The following is a 22,037-nucleotide window of genomic DNA, read 5'->3' as shown; positions in this document are numbered from 1 at the left end:
ATAAGCAAGGGTCGTCTCAGATTACGGGTGAAAAGGTGTGGCTCATTAAACAGCCAATCAGAAGACTTAATCTCTATGGACAAGAACTAGTGTTTCAAAAGGAGAGATATGCACAAAAAAGAAGTAAACTTAGCAACGGTGTAGTTGAATACATTCATCTTTCTATAATTTTCATAAACACTGCAATTGTTTCACAGCAGAAAAGTTTGCTCTATTCAGAAATCCTGGCTCCTGAACTCATCTGAGGTCAAACACAATGGTATTGAATTCAACCAAAATTATATTTATATAAAGTTTAAGTGCTGTTGGAAATCGGCACAAACTTAATTTTTTTCTTGCTTTTGTTAAACTGTGAATTGATATGATTGTAAGTGCATTCAGCAATTTTTATAAAAAAAAAGAAATACGATTAGCTGTGATGTGCAATACCTTCACTGTCCACCAGGTGGTAGTGTCGTGCTCCTGCAACTCACAAACGGCCAAAGCCCATGCTAGGCTAACTCGAGAGCATGCACACGAGCTACCGCCTTTGCTTTCTTGATTTCCTTCCTCCAAACCCCCTCACATCACACAACTGTCAAACATTTCAAGATGCTTTATTTCCTTTTCAGATGTCTCCCGCAGCTGACTTAGCCTTGACAAGGGCACGAATCACTACTTATGTCAACTCCTATGGGATCAGCAACACATCCTGTTAACATTTGAATCCTTCCGTATTAAGATCTTTCCCAAATGCCATTACTTGCCATCAACTTGCATCACTTCATCTAAACAAACACACGCTTCAATGCCATCTAAACGGGTACAGGTAGATCGAAACAGCATCTAAAAACATTTTGTGCATACCTCTCCTCATGTTCATCCGAAAGCACGTGGACCACAATTCCCAATCATCCCTCACTGGTTTATACTCATTATCAAAAAACGAATTCACAAATCTGAACATGACTTAGAAAAGGGGAGGAGCTTCCTATCATCACGTGTAATAACACCTCTCTACCGAGTGAATAGATACGGTGCGAGTATCCAAAGTCGAAGATTGAGCAGGAAATCAAGTGAAGTGTGGTAGTGAGGACATTTTGTGAGTAGTCTTCCAGTATGTTCTGGAGGCTCATCACGAGTACAAACAAGACTTCAAATCCCAGGATGCTGTGCAAAAGCATACCACGTACGTACTCCCAGCAAAACCAGATCCAGTTTGTCAAGTTCTAGTGTCTTTAAACGCTTGTCACGAGGATAAATAAGGGGGAGGAATGTAGTCGTGTGGCTGCACCAGAAAATAAGCAGACGACATTTTTTCGGTTTTCGATAATCGAAAGATACAACAAAAATGGGCTGAATATATAGGGCACCCTCAACTTTATTCCTAAGAGAATCCATCATCCAATTGGGGATGTGGGATGGAGCTTAGCTCAGAGCTCGTCCTATTGGTCCACACACCCCACCCCACTGGTCAACTCATTGGCCAAACAACGAAGAAAAGAGCTTTGGCCCGTAAACTGTCTATGTCATGTAGACCCATAACTGGGGTGCCAAAGATGAGTTTGGGGTCCATGTGTGCGAGGAGCATAAAGGTTTTGTAATTCATGTAGGTGAATAATCTGGAAAGAGTTGATGAAGTGTGGCAGAAGTAGTTTTGACCCCTCATTTCTCAACGCCCTTTAGCGTCCACATCTAGTTCAAATCCCTGAAATCTGGTCCATTCGATTAATCTCATTCAGTGCTCCCAATGCATTTCTCCCATCAGGTTCACAGCAAGTGTTGTTCCGTAGGGGCATGGTGAGGGTGCAGCGAAGGCAACAGGTTCTGGATGGGGGATTGCGGGGTATGGGGTGGAGAATGAGACGGGGACTGTTGAATAGGACTGAAAGGTGGGATTATGGGTTGCTGAGGGGCGAAGTAGGCGGAGTAGGCAGAGCTTGGCGCAGAGGTGGCAGAAGATAAGGTGGAGGTGGGGGAAGCCGGCTGTCCGTGAAGGCCGCTGGGGGTGTCGACCAAAGGTTGATTGTAGAAGAAGAAAGCACACTGGTGTATGAAGGTCTCGATGATTGTCTGATAGGTGCGGGTGGCCGTCAGCGCGTCCATGGTGGTGAAATCGGGGCGCATCAGCGTTGGCCAGAAACAGATGGACAAATTCTCGCTGGTCATCAGGTTCAAGCGGTTGTTTTGACTCACCCTGAGAGACAGAGGGAACGGGTGAGACATGATATAAACATTCGTGCGAATGAGTTTGAGGACAGGACTGATTCTTACCTGTTAAGGTGAGAGATGACGTATTTGAAGACATCATAGTTTTCTCGAGGGAACCTGCGCAGCACGTCCTTCATGGTGTGGAAGCGCTGCTCACGGTCATTGATTTCTGTGGGGACGTTGAGAAAAAAAACTATAAGCCTCGTGGATATTTACATGTGTCACAAATACACTAACATCATTAGAGGCAAACACACATATGGGAGTAAATCTTAAATATTTTTACAGCAAGTGCAGAACTGTGTCTTGTTTTCAGTAGAAATATCGAAAAATTCTTAAATCAAGATGTATTTTCTTGACCTAAGAAAATAAGTGTAGTTTTTAGACAAAAATATACAATTTAAGTAAATTTAAACTTAAAACAAGCAAAATGATCTGCCAATGAGGTGAGACATTTTTGCTTAAATTAAATGTTTAAGAAAAAAATAAAATTTATTTTTAGATTTTTTTCTCTCACTCCATTGGCAGATATTTTTGCTTGTTTTAAGTTTAAATTTACTTAACTCTTCCACCGCCAGCGTTTTTTAAAAAAGTTGCCAGCCAGCGCCAGCGTTTTTAATGATTTTCACAAAAGTTTAATGCCTTCCAGAAAATGTTCTTCAAATATATAAACATACAATATACCAAATGAAAGAACAGACCCTCTGCTTTCAAACAAAAAATAAACTTTTCATCCTACGTTCAGTAGTTCTTTTGTAATCAGAGGTAGGTTTCTGCAAAAACACCACATTTTGAGCAAAAAGCAGAGATAATTCCATTTTTGTGACGGACTTTTCATAGAGATCCCATTCAGAGCGATGTTTAAAACAGACACGGACATGCAGCCGCTTGCCATAGGGCAATACTTCCGATTTTAAAAAGTTGCAGAAGTATTGCGGAAAGACGGAAATACTCGTCATTGGCGGGGAAGCGTTTTCTCTTGATTGACGAGATCTCGTCAATGGCGGGGAAAGAGTTAAATTGTATATTTTTTGTCTATAAACTAACTTGCTCATCAAGAAAAAGCATCTTAATTTAAGAATTTTTAGATATTAATACTGAAAACAAGACAAAAATACTATGTAAGAAAGTCATTTTTTGCAGTGTAACGTCTCAAATGCCCGTATCGCTCAAATATGACATGAAATAGCACTTTCTTTACCAAAAATCTACCCATCTACCATCAAATGATACATTTCTTATTTTATTATTCAATTACTATCTATTTATCACTGTATTAGACAAAACATATGCCATTTTTGGCTATTTGTGCGTACGTAGACTTTTAGTAAGGATCCTACGCACAGTTTTATAAATGAGACCCCTGATCTGTTTATTTCCATGGATATGTGGCATAGCGATCACTAAAAAAGCTCAAAATATTAATTGTTTTTTCTTACAAATGTATTGTTTTCAGTTCAGAAAACAAAAATAAACCCACTGGAGTCATACATTTCTCCTGGTAGGTATCGCTGCATCTTTTAGTTGGAGTGTCCACTAGAGGCAGTGGAGGATTTGATGCGGGTATATTCAAGGTTACAAAGCAGACAATACTGAACATTTTTGGTGTATATTCTTCAGTTCATGCTTGTGTGAGTGCGGCAGATAAACGTCTGATGTTTTTACTGTCACGATTGATTGTGTTCGACTGATCGAGGTGTGTAAAGAACTTGTTGTTTACACAAAGCGGGGACCATAACAGATGATCAAAATACATCTGTGTGTTGTTGTCGGCTGTGTTTAGGGTTAGGGTTGGGTTAGGTTAGGGTTAGGGTTAATTATATAAAATTAAACCGTAAGGACAACGTAAGTCACTTAAGCATGCCGCACGTTTGCATGGCCATAAATAGTAGGGGTGCAACGGATCACAAAACTCAGGGTTCGTATCACATAACGGTTTTTAAGGCACGGATCGGATCATTTTTCGGATCAGCAAAAAAAAGTATGGGAAAATTCAAATAACAAATCAAGAAATTACAAACATTTATAAAAAAGAAAGTTGCACATTAAGTAGGGTCTAAAATCATTAGGTACAGAAATCAAATGAATAATAAGACTGCATTTATTGTATTAATTAAATGTAATTGTTATTTTTTAAAGCTTCAGAAGTGATTTTCTCTTTGTCTTGGGTTGTTTGATTAACATTAATGACACAGACTTAAGACGGTCAATTGAGCTTACTGTCTCTTTAAGACCAAGTATGCACAGACTGCATATCTCTCTGTGTGTGCACTACTGAGTCCCCTTAAACGAGCGCACACACACAGACAGAGGGCGAATTACAAAAACGGCGCAGCATAATAGTCGTCCCACATAAAAACGTTACTTTGTTTTTCATTGCTCTATTAGCCATTATTGTATTTTAATACACTACAGTATGAGAGAGAGTCGCGCAACTCTCTGAAGTTTAAACATCAAGAGTTCTGATCTTTGAAGGATGATACGTCTGACTCGAGCTGGACCGGACGCATTCAACCGCACGTGCGTTTGTGCGTAAAGTAAACTGCTCACTTTATCGCCTTTTTGCAGTTAAACTGTTTAAAATCACTTGAATGTTAACATTTTCATCCTTTGAAACACGTACAAATGATAAACTTTCCCTATTTAAATTAGCGTATTAATCCGTGAATCACATGCGAGCCGAACCGTGGGTCGTGATCCGTACGGATCAACTGCGATCCATTACACCACTAATAAATAGGAAACCAATCGAGACAAATCTAGTAAACAAAGACAAGTTTTCAATTTGTGTATGCATCTGCCTTGTAACTTTTAAAGGGGACATTTCTCAAGACTTTTTAAGATGTCAAATAAATCTTTGGTGTCCCCGGAGTGCATATGTGAAGTTCTAGCTCAAAATATCATATAATTTATTATAGCGTGTTAAAATTGCCACTTTGTAGGCGTGAGCAAAAATGTGCCGTTTTGGGTTTGTCCATTTAAATGCAAATGAGCTGATCTCTGCACTAAATGGCAGTGCTGTGGTTGGATAGTGCAGATTAAGGGGCGGTATTATCCCCTTCTGACATCACAAGGGGAGCCAGGTTGACCACATATAAGCTTTGCCAGGTTGACCCCATATAAGAAGATAACATGACTGCATTTTAATATAAAATTATTTGTGTCATATCCATCATCATCTTAAATAAGTCATACATCTGTAATGGTATAAGGCGAATCAATTATAAGAGAACTTTCATACAGTATTTGGGTGAACTAATCCTTTAAAGCGTGACACTGTAAAGTGCTTCAAAATAACGTTGATAATATAATATAACAGTTCTGAGCCCTATTTTGCATTGAATCTATGGAAAGTACCAAACTAACTATTTTATGGCTGTGTGGGTAAAGGGATGTGTGTGTGTGTGTTACAAATGATTCACTCCAGATGAAATCTTCTAGCACTTTTGTTTTTAAAATCACTATTATTTGGCTTAAGGACCTGGCTCAAAGCCTTGAGGAAGTAATTCAAAAATATTGCATTGTGAAATGCACAAAGGAAGCCGCACACTCCACCTTAATCAATAAACAACAGGAGCAACAGTGAATAGTGTGTGTGCGCGCTACACTTCCCATCAGATTCATCTGCGATAACAGAAGAATTGTTCAATGGCAGTCACAAACACAAGCAGATTTATACGTCTGTAATAACTGATGGTGTGGGTGCAGTGATGTTTGTGTTGAGTCAGAATAGCTTACATCAGTCACTAACTCTCTATGAACATGTGACCACTACAGCAGATGTGTTCCTCCCAGCGGTATACACACTGACATCAGCGTTATGCATTGTGGTCCCAGATGCTCGCCAGCACAATAACAGCAGTAACTAGATTTTTACATTTTCTAAAGAAATCGCAAGTAATGTTTACCATAGCAAAACTAGGTTTATTGTATATTTCCATATATGTTACAATTTTATTTATTTACTGAATATTAATGCATTTACTAATAATGTACTATAATACATGCACATCTAATAATGTTATATTATATGCTGTTTTGTACTATTTTTAAAATAGTCTGGTTGTGCCCTCACCACAGTTAAAGCAGGGAATGGGACATTAATAATTGATGGTTACAGGCCCAATGCGAGCCTGCCAAGGAACAGGGAGTGTGTAAGTCACCTGCATGAATGAAATCATGGGAGGGAGTCAAATGGAGAGGTTTGGGACATCCCTTGTTATTCGAACAATAAAGAGATTGATTTCCCAAAACAGGATGATTTGTGGTGCATTGCTATCTGAATAATAATGTTTTCTGAGGGCACATTACTAGGGTGGTCATCCTTTAAGTATATGATATTCTAATCTTAAGATTTGTCTGGTCTCTCTCTCTCTCAATGCAAGTCTATGTGGTTTGTAAATCTCTGATTGGCTGAAACAACAAAAGCATAGCTTTCCTTAACAAGTCATGTGATTTGTGACATCATCCATGTATGTAGCATAAACAGTAATGGGTCAGTTATGTGCCAAAATCGAATCCTTAGCAGTATATAATACTTAAGTAACACTTCACTATAAGCTAGTATTTGTTTACATTAATAAATGCATGAGCTAACATTAACAAACAATAAGCAATATAGTTTAGTAACACTTCACCTTAAGGGATGTTCATAAGACTGACATAACACCTTCATAATCATGACATGACACGTGTCATTAACATAAAGGAGATTTTATGCATGTTTATGACAACTGTCATTAAGTGTCAATTTTTTTATTATATAATTTTTAATGCAACGATAACATTGTTTGAGATAACTTTTTTTATGACAAATTGACATAAACCAATAATCATAACATGTCATAAATCTGTCATAAACATGACATAGCAGAATAATTATCAAACTTAAGAAACTTCCTAGCTTTATGGGTCATTAAGTGTTAATACTATGTCAAATAATTTAAAAAATACCTTAACAAAATGCAACAGACATGTCAAAAGATTATACTTTTTATTATTATTATTATTATTATTATTATTATTATTATTATTATTATACTGTTTTCATTTAATTTTAGGTGAATCTGTATCCAAACGCAATAAAACATAATTTTATCAATTTTAATTATTATTATTATTATTATCGGATTTTATTTCTTAAACACATGGAGGAAACTTAAAAAAACATTATGAACTGAAGAATATTCATGACACTGTTATAAAACTATTTGACAGAGTATTAACACTTTATGACATTTTAATATCAAATTATATTTGTACCACTGTGGTTGAGGTCAAGAAAAATAATCATGATGTTGTTATAAAACTATATGAAAGAGTATAAAACACTAAATGACAAGTTGTCATAACAAAGACATCTCAAACAATGTCATATTTGCATTAAAAATGACATCATTGAATGAATGACACTTAAATGACAGTTGTCATAAACGTGCATAAAATCTCCTTCATGTTTATGACACGCGTCATGTCATGATTATAAAGGTGTCATGTCAGTCTTATGAACAGCCCTTCAAGTTAAGTGTTACCTATATAGTTTTTATAATTTATTACTCTTTGTTAATGTTAGTTAATACCAATACAATTATGTGTGCTTATTTATTGTACCTTACATTAACTAACTAAAGTTAATATTTAATGTTAACTTTTTAATAAATGCTGTATCAGTATTATCCAATGCATTAACTAACGTTACCAAATACAAGGGTTACCATAACATTAATGCTTGCGTTTGTGAACAACATTAAAATCTCGTAACACCAGGAAGCCATGGTGTTCCTAAAAGCCACCAAGACTTTGTTGATTTCGAGACTGAATGTGCAAACATCTATTCAAACAAAATAAACAACAGCTGCCTTTACCAGTCAGAAAGTGCATTAGCCTAAACATCCTATTGAGATGTCTAATAGACGGCAGACCGACAAACAAAGCACAAGAAAATTAAGGTGCTAAACTGATGCAGGTGCTTTCTGTGTTTGCAGAGACTAAAACAAAACAAGCCTGCTGGGCTGTTGCCATGGTGTCCGGAGACGGGCCAACCAGCGCAAAGCCCCGCCCACCACCTGCAGTGAGTGACACGGCAGTCAGGTGACTTGCCGTCTGTCCCGTCTGTAATCTCTTACTGTAGGATGGGCTTTTGAAATGTTCTTGCGTCGGATGCGACATCATTGGGTTGATGTCCCAGGCATCATTAAGAGACCAGGCATATTTGTCCTAAATGCTGGATTGATAAGCAATCCCATACCAGCGTGCTAAAAAAAACACATTCAAAACCCTTGAATTTGCAGCATTTAAGTTCCTGCATTTAAAAACACACAAGAACAGAATTTTCACAGCCCATTGTCTCCAATTATGTCGCTATTTATTCACTGAATTCACACACATTTCGCTAGCTACCTATTAATACATTTTATGGCCACTAGGACAGCAATGAGAAAGAACAATTTAATTGCACATAAAATTTTAGCACTTGCCATTTCAATGACACGAAACATCGACTGGATCATATTGAATGATTCGACCAATCAAAGTCGCTCTTTCGTGAATGCAGGTTTAATTGTGCCACGTTTGCTTTTCTGCTGAATCAGGCCTGCAGCTTGTGAAACTCCAGCATCATAGTGCCCGAGAGAGGTTGCGTATATCAGAAAACAGTCTGGAGCGTGGGACTAACAACAATCTTAGGCTTAAGGCTCATCGACTGTGCAGTGCTCGCTTGGAGCCATGCCCAGATCAGACAATGCTGAACTTCACACTGAGAGACTGTGAGTGTGTATTAAAGTATACGAATGGAGTCTCCACAACAGAGCAACACTGCAGAAATCCAATCCAAGGTAGATCATTTTTAAACTTGGTGGCTTATCTCTTGTTTTTCTTTCTCTCTTTCTATCTCAATCCTCAAGAGGTCCACCAAAGCAGATCTCCAGTGAACCTCTGTGGACTGCAGCATTCTGTATTAGTATCTCTCCGCAATCCCCGCAACCAACCATATTGCTTTTCTGCCAGTAAACATCAGCTGTGGAAAACATGCATTCTTGTATCGGTATCATTGATTGTGCAGGTCCATTTCTACTTTCTCTTTCTGGCAGGTACTTACTGAAGGCCTCGACCAGCTCCACCTGCATGCTGTAGGGTACCAGGGGATCAGGCAGCTCCGAGAAGAAACTCTTCATGGCTCCAGCCACAGTGTTCACAGACAAATCCTTCTCGATCAGGTCAATGTTTTGGTCTATTATAAAATAAAAGAGACACGTGGTTAGTTTCTAGTGGAAAGCAGTTCAAGATTTGAAAATAAGCTATCAAGATCGCAGTGTGGTATAAATCAGTTGTACCAACCGAGGTATTTGAAACCAAAGTTTATGGACTCAAAATATCTCTATGAATAATTTGTGTAGCCAGATGTATTGCCCAAAAACTGGAGTTTTTTATAATTAGGCTTGGATGAATAAAGCACTTGGTTCATGAAGAAAAGCCTTTAAAAGCTTGGATGCCCCAAATTAAAAGTTGGGTGAATAGCAACAACTAGTTTGAATATATATATATATATATATATATATATATATATATATATATATATATATATATATATATATATATATATATATATATATATATATATATATATAGTTGTAACAGTAAATTTTTGTAAATTGAGATTTATACATCATCCGAAAGCTAAATATATAAGCTTTCCATTGATGTACTGTTTGTTAGGATAAGACTTATATTTGGAATACAACCAAAAATAAAAATAGAGAAAATCGCATTTAAAGGTCCAATGAAGTGTAAATCCAGCAATGCATATTAATGAAAAGGTTTGTTTTAGTGCTCTCTACTGGCTTACCGCTGTAATGTCCTTGTTTACTGAAGGGGGGAATTTAAATGGGAAATCCTCAAGGAACAAGTTGCAAAGCGAAGTTTGTAGACGAGTTTCTGGACAATTTTTTTCGCGATTTTGCTTATATTTTTCTATATATTTATGGTAACAAATTTACAAAATAACGTTATGTAACATGATCTTTACGTAATATACAAATGATTTTTTGCCATAAAAGAAAATTGATTTTTGAATTGAATTTTGACTCATGCAATGTCTTTTTGGCTTTATTATATACCCTGGTGACTGGTTTTCTGGCCCAGGGTCACAAATTAATTATATTCAATATCCACCAAATTTAACTGTTCATGTATGGACTGTACCTTTTAATGTTTTCAAGTATGTTTTGATGCTAAGGTACACTGTAAAAGGTAAAAAAAAATTGGGTCAACTTAAAAAAACACTTCAATTTGGTAGCACCTAAAAAAATATAAAACGGGCAGTTCTGGTCCTTCATTCTGATTGGTTGAAACGCGTTCTAAGCCGTGATAAAATACCCCGGTAACCCCATGGTTCAGACCGCATTACATAAGTATCAGTGCACCACTGTTGCTAGTTGCTACGTACTGATTTATGAAAATAAACACCACATATATGTTTAAGTGAAAAATACTTTAAGTGAAAATTTTAAGTTGCAAAAAACTTTAGGTTTAAATTTTTTAATTGATCCAATTTCCACTTTTTATGGTGTACTGTACATGCAGCAAACTAAGCATTGTAATGCACACAAAAATGTTTATTTAGTTTCACCAACTTTCTGTTTCTCTCTCTTTTACTGTAACAATACTGTTATCATATTAGCCTCATACTGGCATAGTTTTCTTGATATCGGTACTGACATCGGCAATTAAACGACCCATATCACTAAAAATAACAGCATAGTCTAAAAAATGCTGGGTGCCCCCCAAAAAAGGACAAAATAAGCCACTGGATTTTGACAAAGCAATGGGTTAAAACAACTGAGCATTGTTTTTTGCCCCAATGCTTGATTGAAAATAATGGGTTTGAAAAATAATAAATAATTTTCATTTTTGGCTTTTTATTTTTAACTATTTCTTTGTGTACAGCAGCACTGTTTGTTTGGAATACATTGTTCAAATGATCGAGACTGCACTGCTACAGTAAGTTTCTGACCCAAAATCATTACAGTCAGTCAGCTCATCCATACAAAGAGTGATACTAAAAGCACAAGCCTTGTTTTATTTAACCGACTCCTTTCTGACTGTGTTTCATTTTAATCTGCCTGCTGATCTGTGAAATGTGAATCTAATTGAAGAATGCGTGCTTAGCGTGCGACCGGTGCACTACATGAAATTGGTGTATGGGAGACGGCAAAAGGTTGCGAGACGTAAATAATAAAAGCGCTAATAAATAGCATTAAACTATTTTAATATCAGGTTTCCCCATCTGATTAAGAGACACAGAGTAAGATAAAACTATAAAACATTTCCTTTTATTATCCTTTATAGGTTATCCATTTCAGACATGCATTCCACAGTCATGAGTGTATTACTACTTTATTTTGCTGACCCCAGATCAGTTACTATAATTGCCTAATTCCACGTCATTATCAATCGATACCGTCTGTGTGTAAAAACGCCCATCTTTTGAATTTTTCGCATCGGTTTGCACTGCATTTGGCCCACGGTGCTGGTGAGCACATACATGCGCAGTAATTTTCACAGTAATTGTATTGTCACCTGTCCGCGTGCGGTTCTGATCGATCCGACACAGGCCTTCACTTCCTATTAGCTCATGGCGATCCGAACCCGGGCCTGATCGGATCGGTGGAGCGCGTGCTTTCGTGGTTCATTACCCAAAGCAATCTGCTGGTAATTAACTGACCTTCTCTTCCTGCACAAACACGGTACTCAATACTTCCTTTAAACAGATTTCAGGACAATATCAAACAAAAAACACAGTATGGAGGCAATAATTAACAATATTGAAGCCAAACTATTCAAACAACGAATGATTTAAAATTGTCACTGTCTAATGTCCAACATCGAGGAGGTGACTTGGTTTAAAACTTTTTTAACTTAAGCTACTATAGAAAAAATTTGGTTTGCACAAAATAACTATGGTTTTGCAGAGGTCCACCACCTGTCACTGCTGTATAGCATTTGATATTACGCTTTCATAACGGCCCTTTGCGGACAGGATCAATAGCTATAGATCAGGCCAGGCTAATTGAGCTTATCTGCTCTACAGTCTGCGCATTGATGGAAACGTGATCCATACGAAGAAGAACAGCAGTGATTTCTTTGAAGACAGTGAGGTCAGCCGGGTTCGATTCACTGCAGCCCTGCCTTACTCAAACTTCTCCCTAAGGCAAATATGAGTAACAGAGTTATACGTGTACTGCTGTCTTTAGATTGCGCTACAACAACAGCAGTGTAATACGAGAGCGTGTACGTTCATGGGGTACGGGCGGGCGAAGAACAGGGTGGATGCCAAGGAAAGCAGGCTGGTGTATATGATCTGCTTATTGTCTTTAAAGGGATAGTCCACCCAAAAATGAAAATTCTGTCATCATTTACTCACTCTCATGTTGTTACAAACCTGTATACATTCTTTGTAACCAAACCAATCCAAAGCCCCATTGACTTCCATAGTATTCTTTCAATAGGGCTTTTGATCGGTTTTGGTCTAATATCTTTCTTTGTGTTCATCAGAACAAAGAAACGTCTACAGATTTATAACAACATGAGGGTAAGGGGTAATTTTTGGGTGAACTATCCCTTTAATATTCCTTGATTTTTGTCAAGTTAGTAATTCACTATTGCAATCTTCAAGGAATGTTAAACGAATAGCTCACCCAAAAATGAAAATCAACTTATAATTGACTTATGTCATGCCATTGCACATCTTATAAAAACACACATCAGCCATGAGACAAGCAAGAAGCCATGAGATCAGAAGTTACTGATGTGCCACCATATTTAAATTAAGCGCTCGATCTGCTTGTTTAAACTTCAATTTCAGTAAATAAGCTTATATATATGAATAATTTTCTCATACAAACATACGGCTAAGCTTCAGAAGCCATTTATTTACCCACTGGAGTCATTTGGATTACTTTAATGATAGATGTTTGTGCTTTCAGGAGTTTTACAAGTTTACCTCCCATACAAGAAGATAAAATGATGGCATTTTAATATTAAATATTTTTTTCCTTTTAAGGATTCACATACAACTGTGCTGGCATAAGGGTCATAAGTGAGTCATGACCCCAAACTGACTGGTTCTGATTTGTTTTACTCGTGTCACGGACAGGAGGGAAAAATGCGCCTGATAATATATAATTTTATTGCTTATAATTAGGGCTGTCAAAAGATTAATTGCATATAAAATAAAAGTTTTGTTGCATCATTTATGTGTATGCACTGTGTGTAATTATTTTAGATATATAAATACACACACGTTAATGTTTGTTTTTAAGAAATAAATTACATATATTTTATATTATAAATATAAAAATATATATATAAATAAAAATGTTATTAATATGCACACACAGTACACACACACACACATACACTCACCTAAAGGATTATTAGGAACACCATACTAATACTGTGTTTGACCCCCTTTCGCCTTCAGAACTGCCTTAATTCTACGTTGCATTGATTCAACAAGGTGCTGAAAAATAAATGTTGGCCCATATTGATAGGATAGCATCTTGCAGTTGAAAGAGATTTGTGGGATGCACATCCAGGGCAGGAGGCTCCCGTTCCACCACATCCCAAAGATGCTCTGTTGGGTTGAGATCTGGTGACTGTGGGGGCCATTTTAGTACAGTGAACTCATTGTCATGTTCAAGAAACCAATTTGAAATGATTTGAGCTTTGTGACATGCTGCATTATCCTGCTGGAAGTAGTCATCAGAGGATGGGTACATGGTGGTCATAAAGAGATGGACATGGTCAGAAACAATGCTCAGGTAGGCCGTGGCATTTAAACGATGCCCAATTGGCACAAAGGGGCCTAAAGTGTGCCAAGAAAACATTCCCCACACCATTACACAACCACCACCAGCATACACAGTGGTAACCATGCATGATGGATCCATGTTCTTATTCTGTTTACGCCAAATTCTGAATCTACCATGTGAATGTCTCAACAGAAATTGAGACTCCAGTCTTCAACTGTCCAATTTTGGTGAGCTCGTGCAAATTGTAGCCTCTTTTTCCTATTTGTAGTGGAAATGAGTGGTACCCGGTGGGATCTTCTGCTGTTGTAGCCTATCCGCCTCAAGGTTGTGCGTGTTGTGGCTTCACAAATGCTTTGCTGCATACCTTGGTTGTAACGAATGATTGTTTCAGTCAAAGTTGGTTTTCTATCAGTCGGTTCATTTTCGCCTACAGGACTGCCATATACTGGATGTTTTCCCTTTTTACACCATTCTATGTAAACCCTAGACATGTTTGTGCGTGAAAATCCAAGTAACTGAGCAGAGTTCAGGAGATTTTCTTGACCAGGACCATGACCCTAAATGCATTGAAGCAACTGCCATGTGATTGGTTGATTAGATAATTGCATTAATGAGAAATTAAACAGGTGTTCCTAATAATCCTTTAGGTGAGGGTACATTATTTCTATAGCGCCTTTTCATTGCTTCAAAGTAGCATTACAAAAAAAGACAAAGAAACAAATAAGGGGGAATTTATTACATATTTAGTATGTAGAATATATAATATTATTGCACATTTTATTGTATTTATAAATAGATTATAATCTAATGAAAATGTATATATTTCTCTTCGACTATCACAAATGTAGTCAATTTAAAGGACAAATAACAGGCGTCGAATTAAACTAGACATGCCTTTACGTCTTGCATGAAAATAGCCATAAAAAATGATATAAAATATATACAAGAAAAGAAAGGGGCAAATATTTTCCATTCCTTTCATACCAGATCGCAAAAGGATTAACACTGTAAACAGGTAAAAGGCATAAATACAACCTGAATGATAAACACAGAGAGGTACCATATACAGTAATGAGTGAAAAATGAAGGTGGAACGTAGCCGAATTGGACTGATGGCGTCATAGACAGGACAAAGACAAAATAGTCATGCTCTCATCCTTGAAAACTATGACTACTATTGCAAGGTATTGTAAACCACAAATGACCCAGACTACAATAACTTCGGTTTAAAGATTTGGCACAGTGTTGAGCTGCCACGTAAAATCTGTAAAAATGTATAAATTTGCATTCTGCAGCAAAACCAGTTCAGGACCTTAAGAGTAAAATGCATGACACATAAATATGGTATATAGCCAAGTTTTACATCTGTAATTATATGTTAGATAAATTAGGTCAGAAAATTAAAAGGACCAAAGTCTACCATTATCAGTGGAAGGGTAAGTACCTAACCAGGCCATAAAAAGGGGAAACATTTGAAGTGAGAGAGGAAAGTGACTCACCCTGATCAAACTGTCGCTGCATGCTCTCCATCTCAGCCTTATTTCCACTCACCCTGTAGATTCCTTCTGTGCTTAACCCTGTGAGTGAGAGAGAGATGAAATCAATGAACAATAATTCATTTTGCACAAAGTTTGATAAATCCATGCTGTTATCTTCAGCTCTGTACATTACACATTTAATTTATAAGGTTTGCTAATTGTACGACCACATTCAAACTATCAAATCTCTGCACTGATTGACTCATCAGTTAAACAATACTACAGGCAGATGGCAGCTTGTGTCCTACCAATGTACACACAGCAAAACAACACGATGGTCGGCCTATCTCGCCCAAGCGGAGAGAGAAGGAGTGCATCGATAAAGAGAAAGACAGCGTAAAAGGCACAGAGACACTCTCGGAAATGAGTCGGCGCGCTGCCGAGGCAGACCGCATTGATTGCCTCACCTCGCCTGATCAATTATCCATAAAAGCTTTTTTGTACGCCAGCAATAAGGGAAAATTGCATGTGGGGAGGAAGGGTGTGTTTATGGGGGTGATTTTTGGCTTAAGATGAAGGGTAAAAAAAAGAGACAACGACACTTGGCTTGAAAGATCAGTTTCTATTGTACGTATATCATTTGGCGATTTTCCACCGTCGGGCCGAACTGTTTCCATTTGATTCCATGATTCCAAAACATTTTCTCTGAATTTCAAATATCCGCTACCCGGACTCAAAAAATATATGTAAAAATCGAGGTGCTCTTTGGATAGGAGAATAGTGGTATAGCAAAAACAAAGAAAAACTCCAAGGCACTCTCTAAAAAAGTAAAAAGCCTTTATTAATACATTTTCTCTGAATTGTCTAACCGTGCCGAATTGTGTACTTGCGTCGCCGTCCAGGATTGATCTGTTGCTGGTAAAGCAAAGTAAACACACATTGGGTAAAAGTTTAGCTATTTACATTGAATACCATCTGTGAAGTCTTGCGTTACAAAGGCATCGCATTTGTATTATATTTCACATGACATTATTATCAGCACAACAGGGGAAAATTAAACCATATGCATACCGGCTCGGTCAGATCAGAATGGGACAGTTACACAATGAGATTTGGCTATGCAGTTTGGTACAGAGGATCCTAGATATGTATAATAAAGACTAGATGTACGGCGGAGTCTCTAACGTCTAACGTCACCTGGCGGCCATCTTACCTCAGTCAGCTCGCTCACTCGTAGCATTGAGTTTTAATGGTGCATGTACTTTTAAATGACCATAACTTGCTAAATTTTCTACAGATTTTCAAATGGTTTGGTTTCTTACAAATGTTATTAAAGCAACACCAAAGAGTTTTGGCTCTTTGCTCCCCCTACAGGTTAGAAGCGTAATTGTCCATTACCCACTGTCATAAATACTGAGGCATAGCTGGCTCTGATTGGATTGTAGGTCTGCCGTAAAGCAAGTTTTTGTAGTATTCACTCGGACTACAGGACCACTACCCGACGGTTGGAAACTTTTTTAGTGCGGTTTTGGTTTTGGCCGATAGAGGGCTGCAAAGCGAATGTGAAAGTGCTGTTCACCCTGTTTAGAGTGGATGAACGACTGAAACTGTTTTGGAAGCATTCTTTTAAGGTAAAAAAAACTCTTTGGTGTTGCTTTAACGTGGCTATAATTTCAGTTGCTTTAAAGCAACACTATGTAGTTTCTATGTAAAAATGACTTACAGCTCCCCCATGTGGTTGAAAAGCGCAACAGTGCCTGGTATCAGACACTCTTCTGCAGACAAGGGGAGGGGCGGGGCTGTGTTTCCTACCCTACACCGCCACTTTCAGAGTGTGCTTGTAGCAGCTAGGAGGCTGCTCAGGTTGCAGCAGCAGTACAATTTGTCCAGTTAAAAGTTGTTCTATCACTGAAATAATTTTAGAGACATTATTTAAAGGTAAAAAAACTACATAGTGTTGCTTTAACATGTTTCATGAAAATTGTTTATAAATAAGCAGTGTCATAGGTACATCTCTGACGTTTGTAAGTAACCAAATTGTTTGATAGGTAGAAAATTGAGCAAGTAAATGCACCATTAATACAATGCTACGATTGAGTGAGCTGCCCGAGACAAGATGGCCGCCAGGTGTGGACGTCGACCTCCACTGGCCAGCAGCGTGGGCGAGACATCTAGCCTTTATTATACATATCTATGCCTAGGATGCGTTTTATGGAAGAATAATGAATAGCCCATTCAAGGTGATTTGGTTAAGGTCAGAAAAATATTTTTCTTTTTGTTATAAAAACCTTGACAAAAGGTCTGAATCAAAATGTGGCCCAATGTACTCTACACAAGTACATGAATGCAATTAATTGTAGCTACAACACAAGCTTGATCTCATGCATTGTTGCGTTTGGAAACGTGTCAGACCATAAATGCATAATGCAACGCTTGTTTGCATGGTTGCAAGGGCACTAAAGCAGGAGTTAAGTAAACTTTTGTATTCAACGGTAAGTTTTCAATTTCAGACAAACAGCAACAGTTTAAAGAGAATCTTGCTGAGCAAGTTAGTGAATGTCAGCAAGATTATACAACAACACATCCGGTGTCATGAACAATTGTTCCTGACCGGATTAATGAGTTCGCCTTAGGATCCCAGCATTAAGGAATGCTATGAATTCATGTCGGTAGCGACCTGCATTGGCTGAGTACCATGCTAGCAGTCTAATGGGTATTGGTGAACAGTATATAAAGTAAAATTTGACTATAGACTGTTTCATTGGATGTACATGCGGAACTTAACATTCGGTATCGGTTTGTTTAATGGTTTGACTAGTGGCTAAACTTGCGAAAAAAAACGCACTGTACACGGATCCACACGTACATGATAAAATTGGACTATACTTTGACTTTATCTCAGATATGACTGGATAAAATGATTGTAGTTTGGCTCACAGCTTAGACCAATTCTAGTCTTATTTTAAGACTAACAGAAGTCATACGCATATGTGAGGGAGTGGTTGAGACATCCTGTCGAGGGACAGTCAAGGAAAATATTCTTCCTTTCTTTTTCTTTAATGTCTATGATATCATTTCTGTCTGTGTTAATCACTGTCAGTGTTTGGCCTACAAACTGAACATCCAGTCCATTAGTGATGTCAAGACAATTTGCGGTCATGTCATTTCAAGAGAGAGAGAGAGCACAGTTTTTTCTCATGGGCATCTTTAACTGAAACTCACCATGACCATCTAATGAGTTTTTCTAATGCACAGCCAGCCCTGCAACGTGTCCAAACAAAACCCTGTCATTTCCGGGACTCATCTTCAGCATGTATCCTCCAGGGCCGGTTAATGCCAATTCAGCACTTTTCCTTTGCCAATTTCTCACACCTCTTTCCTTGTCTCTTGTATCGACTATTAATTTTTGACTTGAACAGTAAGCTCATTTTTAAGCACAACTCATGTCTAGTCCACCTACAATGTGCTACTGTATAAAAAACAGTGCCGGCCCGTGGCGTAGGCAGAATAGACAAACGATAGGGGTGCCGCCCATCCCTAGGGGTGCTCAAATCAGTTTCGTTTTTTACTTATACTACTTCAATATGAATTTAAAGTATTACAAAAAGCGAATGTCCCACAAAAACATAACTACATTGCTCCCCGACTCGCCCCGGTGACCTGACCCAACGCATCAATCTTCCACCGCCCAAGCGCACTTGCACTGACACCCATCACTTATTGTGATGGATGGCTAAATTCAATGAAATTATTATTGTGTCTAAAAGAATAAAGCCCTCTGGTGTCCTGGGAAGAAAATGGAGAAAAGGATAAATGGGATAAGGCAGAGGTATTGTGATTTAATGAATGATCAGTTGGTTATCTATTATTTTGCATAGCAGACTACTATTACTATTATTACTATGAGTAGCAACTAGTAACATTTGCTCATTTGAAATCGCTAGCTAGATAGCTAGCTATCGCTAATGTCAGTTTTTACTACATTTCTGCACTGTTCAAATAAATAAAAATAAAAAAGTATTTATCGGTTAAGTCTGTAATAAGGACCCGACTCTAATTGCTCCTGGCACGAAGAGGAGCGCTTCTTACACGGCTATTTACTTCATAAACAAGGTAAGGAACGTTTAATAGTACTGACTATTACAAATATTATGTTTTCCGAATGCAGACCTTCCACAAGGAAAACCCGTGTACTTTCGGTTTTAAGATAAGACAAGACATTCAAATTTCATGAACACACTTTTTGGTTTAATCATTTGTAAATATAATGTCATCATATATGTTATTAAAAGCATATTTATCTTACATTTTTATGTAATAGCAAACTGTACCTGTCAAAATGATTTGCAACCGTGTGTTATTAGACTCAGGTGCTTGTTATCTCGGAATAACATATCTTGGAATGTTGCGACTGACCAATCAGAATCAAGCATTGTAGAGTGCCATGTAACAAAATTAATAAATTTAAGGGGAACATATCATAAAAATCTGACTTTTTTCATGTTTAAATGCTTTAATTAGCTCTCCCAGTGCTTGTAAAAATGTTCAGTATTAACCTCTGTAACCTTGCAGAAAGACTTTTTCCAAGTTTATATAGAGATCCATATCCTTCCTTTATGCTCTCTGAACCTAAAAAATGTGAAACACATTAACCCAGTAAATGGTAAACCATGCTCTGCAAGCATGTGAAAGATAGCTCATTGAAATCTGGCTCCCCTTGTGATGTCAGAAGGGGATAATACCTCCCCTTAATCTGCACTATCCAACCACGGCACTGCCATTTACTGCATGGATCAACTCATTTGCATATAAAAGGACACACCAAAAAATGGCACATTTTTGCTCACGTCTACAAAGTGGCAATTTTAACACGCTATAATAAATGATCTATAGACCGTTTCATCGGACGCACGTGATACACGTCTGGATCCGAACCTTACTTCCGGTTTCGTTTTTTTTAAGGTCTGACTAGTTGCTAAACTGATCTCTTGAACAAATGCCTCGTTGAAAATAATCTATGGTAATCTATGTGTTGTTTTTTGCTTGTTATATAAATAAACTACGTTTAAAGAACTTTGTTGTTATTTATTCTTAGCGGAGTTTACCGGAAGTTACGTGCAGCCGCTTGTTTATGTTGTTACTGCTGAAGCGGTCTATATGATATTTTGAGCTAGAACTTCACATCTGTACTCAGATGTGAAAAAAGCGCTATACTCCAGCCTACTATTATAATTCCTCTTCCCAGGCAAAGGGTTTAACACTGCACTGATTTTAAAACAGGCCAACACCAATCAGGTGGGTGTCATGATGAGCAATAGAGGATGCCATGTGAGGACAGCAGCTGGCTCGGCCCTATAACACCCACAACTCATTTATCATAACGTCCCATTGCCGCAGAACCAGAAACACGGTACAAAACGGTGAGTAGAGATATAAAAGAACTTCATTGTTGAAATACAAATGAGAGGTGGATTTAGAAAGAAGAATTGACAGGAAATATGAGGAACAATAGGGGAACATAAGAGTTTTTGGCGCAGAGAGCATAAAGGAAGGATATGGATCTCTATATAAACTTGGAAAAAGTCTTTCTGCAAGGTTACAGAGGTTAATACTGAAGTTTAATTTCTTCGTGAACGAATCGTTCTTTTAAACCGGTTCTTTTCAGTGAACGAGTTGAATCAGTTCACCAAATCGGATTAAATCATTTAAAGGGTTTTTTATCTCGAGACAGCAATGATGCGCAAGTTACTCACTTTCAGATGTGTCATTTGGCAAAAAATCATTTGGTTGAAGTATCTTTATTTATTTATGGATCTGGCTACAGGAATAGTTAGAGGTCATCCTGACCCATCCCAACCTCAGACAGCTAGCAGTGAAAGAGACATGGTGCTGCTCAGATATTCAGCGCATTTTGAACGCTACCACATGATTTGCTCAACATGTCAAACTGACATTTTTCAGCAACAGCTTTTGTAAAAGCAATTCTGTTTAATCGTGATAAGGTTGTAAGGTTGTATTGTTTTTGATGAAGTGTGTATTCTCCTGTGTTTGTGCCAGGAGTTTTATCAGCGGATCACGCTGTAGGCCATTGTAGCGGCCTGTTCAACCCAGAGAAGACAAAAAAGCAGAGCGTCTGAGATGATTCACCAATTTCTCCTTTGTGATATCGATCTCAATGAGGTATTTATCAGGCAGAAAATCACCGCAAGGGGCTTAGCATCACACACACAAACACGAAAACATAAGAAAAGATGGGTGAGGTGTGGGGGAAAGTAATAAACAGGCAAACAAAATGGAAACTCCAAAAAGGATCAGGAACAGAATTAAAAATCTGAGATAATGAAAATCAAAGTTTGAATTCAGCCATTAATTTTTACTACGATTATCTTTGATATGATCTTACGCAGTCAATATTAAAGATATCAAGGTTATACGTTCATTGAATGTTCTTTACATTATAACGGATGATTTTATGTAGAAAAGCTGCAGGGTTTCCCATAGAAAATGTGTTAGTTAAGGTGGTAGGGTTGTGCAGGTGGGCGGGGCCGGGGGCATGGCA

At 37.7% G+C, this 22,037-nt stretch overlaps 1 protein-coding gene across 1 annotated transcript in view; it reads right to left on the bottom strand.

Annotated features, from left to right (window-relative positions):
• Positions 1-394: 394 nt before the first annotated feature.
• arhgap35a (Rho GTPase activating protein 35a) overlaps positions 395-22,037 on the bottom strand; it is a 94,071-nt gene continuing 72,428 nt past the window's right edge. Inside the window, exons 4-7 of the mRNA XM_073862818.1 lie at positions 15,500-15,581; positions 9,287-9,418; positions 2,254-2,359; positions 395-2,176 (exon numbers count right to left, since the gene is read on the bottom strand). Of these exons, the coding sequence (XP_073718919.1) occupies positions 1,750-2,176; positions 2,254-2,359; positions 9,287-9,418; positions 15,500-15,581 (747 nt within the window). The 3' untranslated portion in view covers positions 395-1,749. The remainder of the gene's footprint in view (positions 2,177-2,253; positions 2,360-9,286; positions 9,419-15,499; positions 15,582-22,037) is intronic.

The sequence above is a fragment of the Misgurnus anguillicaudatus genome, chromosome 24 (assembly GCF_027580225.2).
Source record: "Misgurnus anguillicaudatus chromosome 24, ASM2758022v2, whole genome shotgun sequence".
Taxonomy (NCBI): Eukaryota; Metazoa; Chordata; class Actinopteri; order Cypriniformes; family Cobitidae; genus Misgurnus; species Misgurnus anguillicaudatus.
Note: the sequence above shows the minus strand (reverse complement) of the source record. Positions and strands in the feature narration are given on the sequence as shown.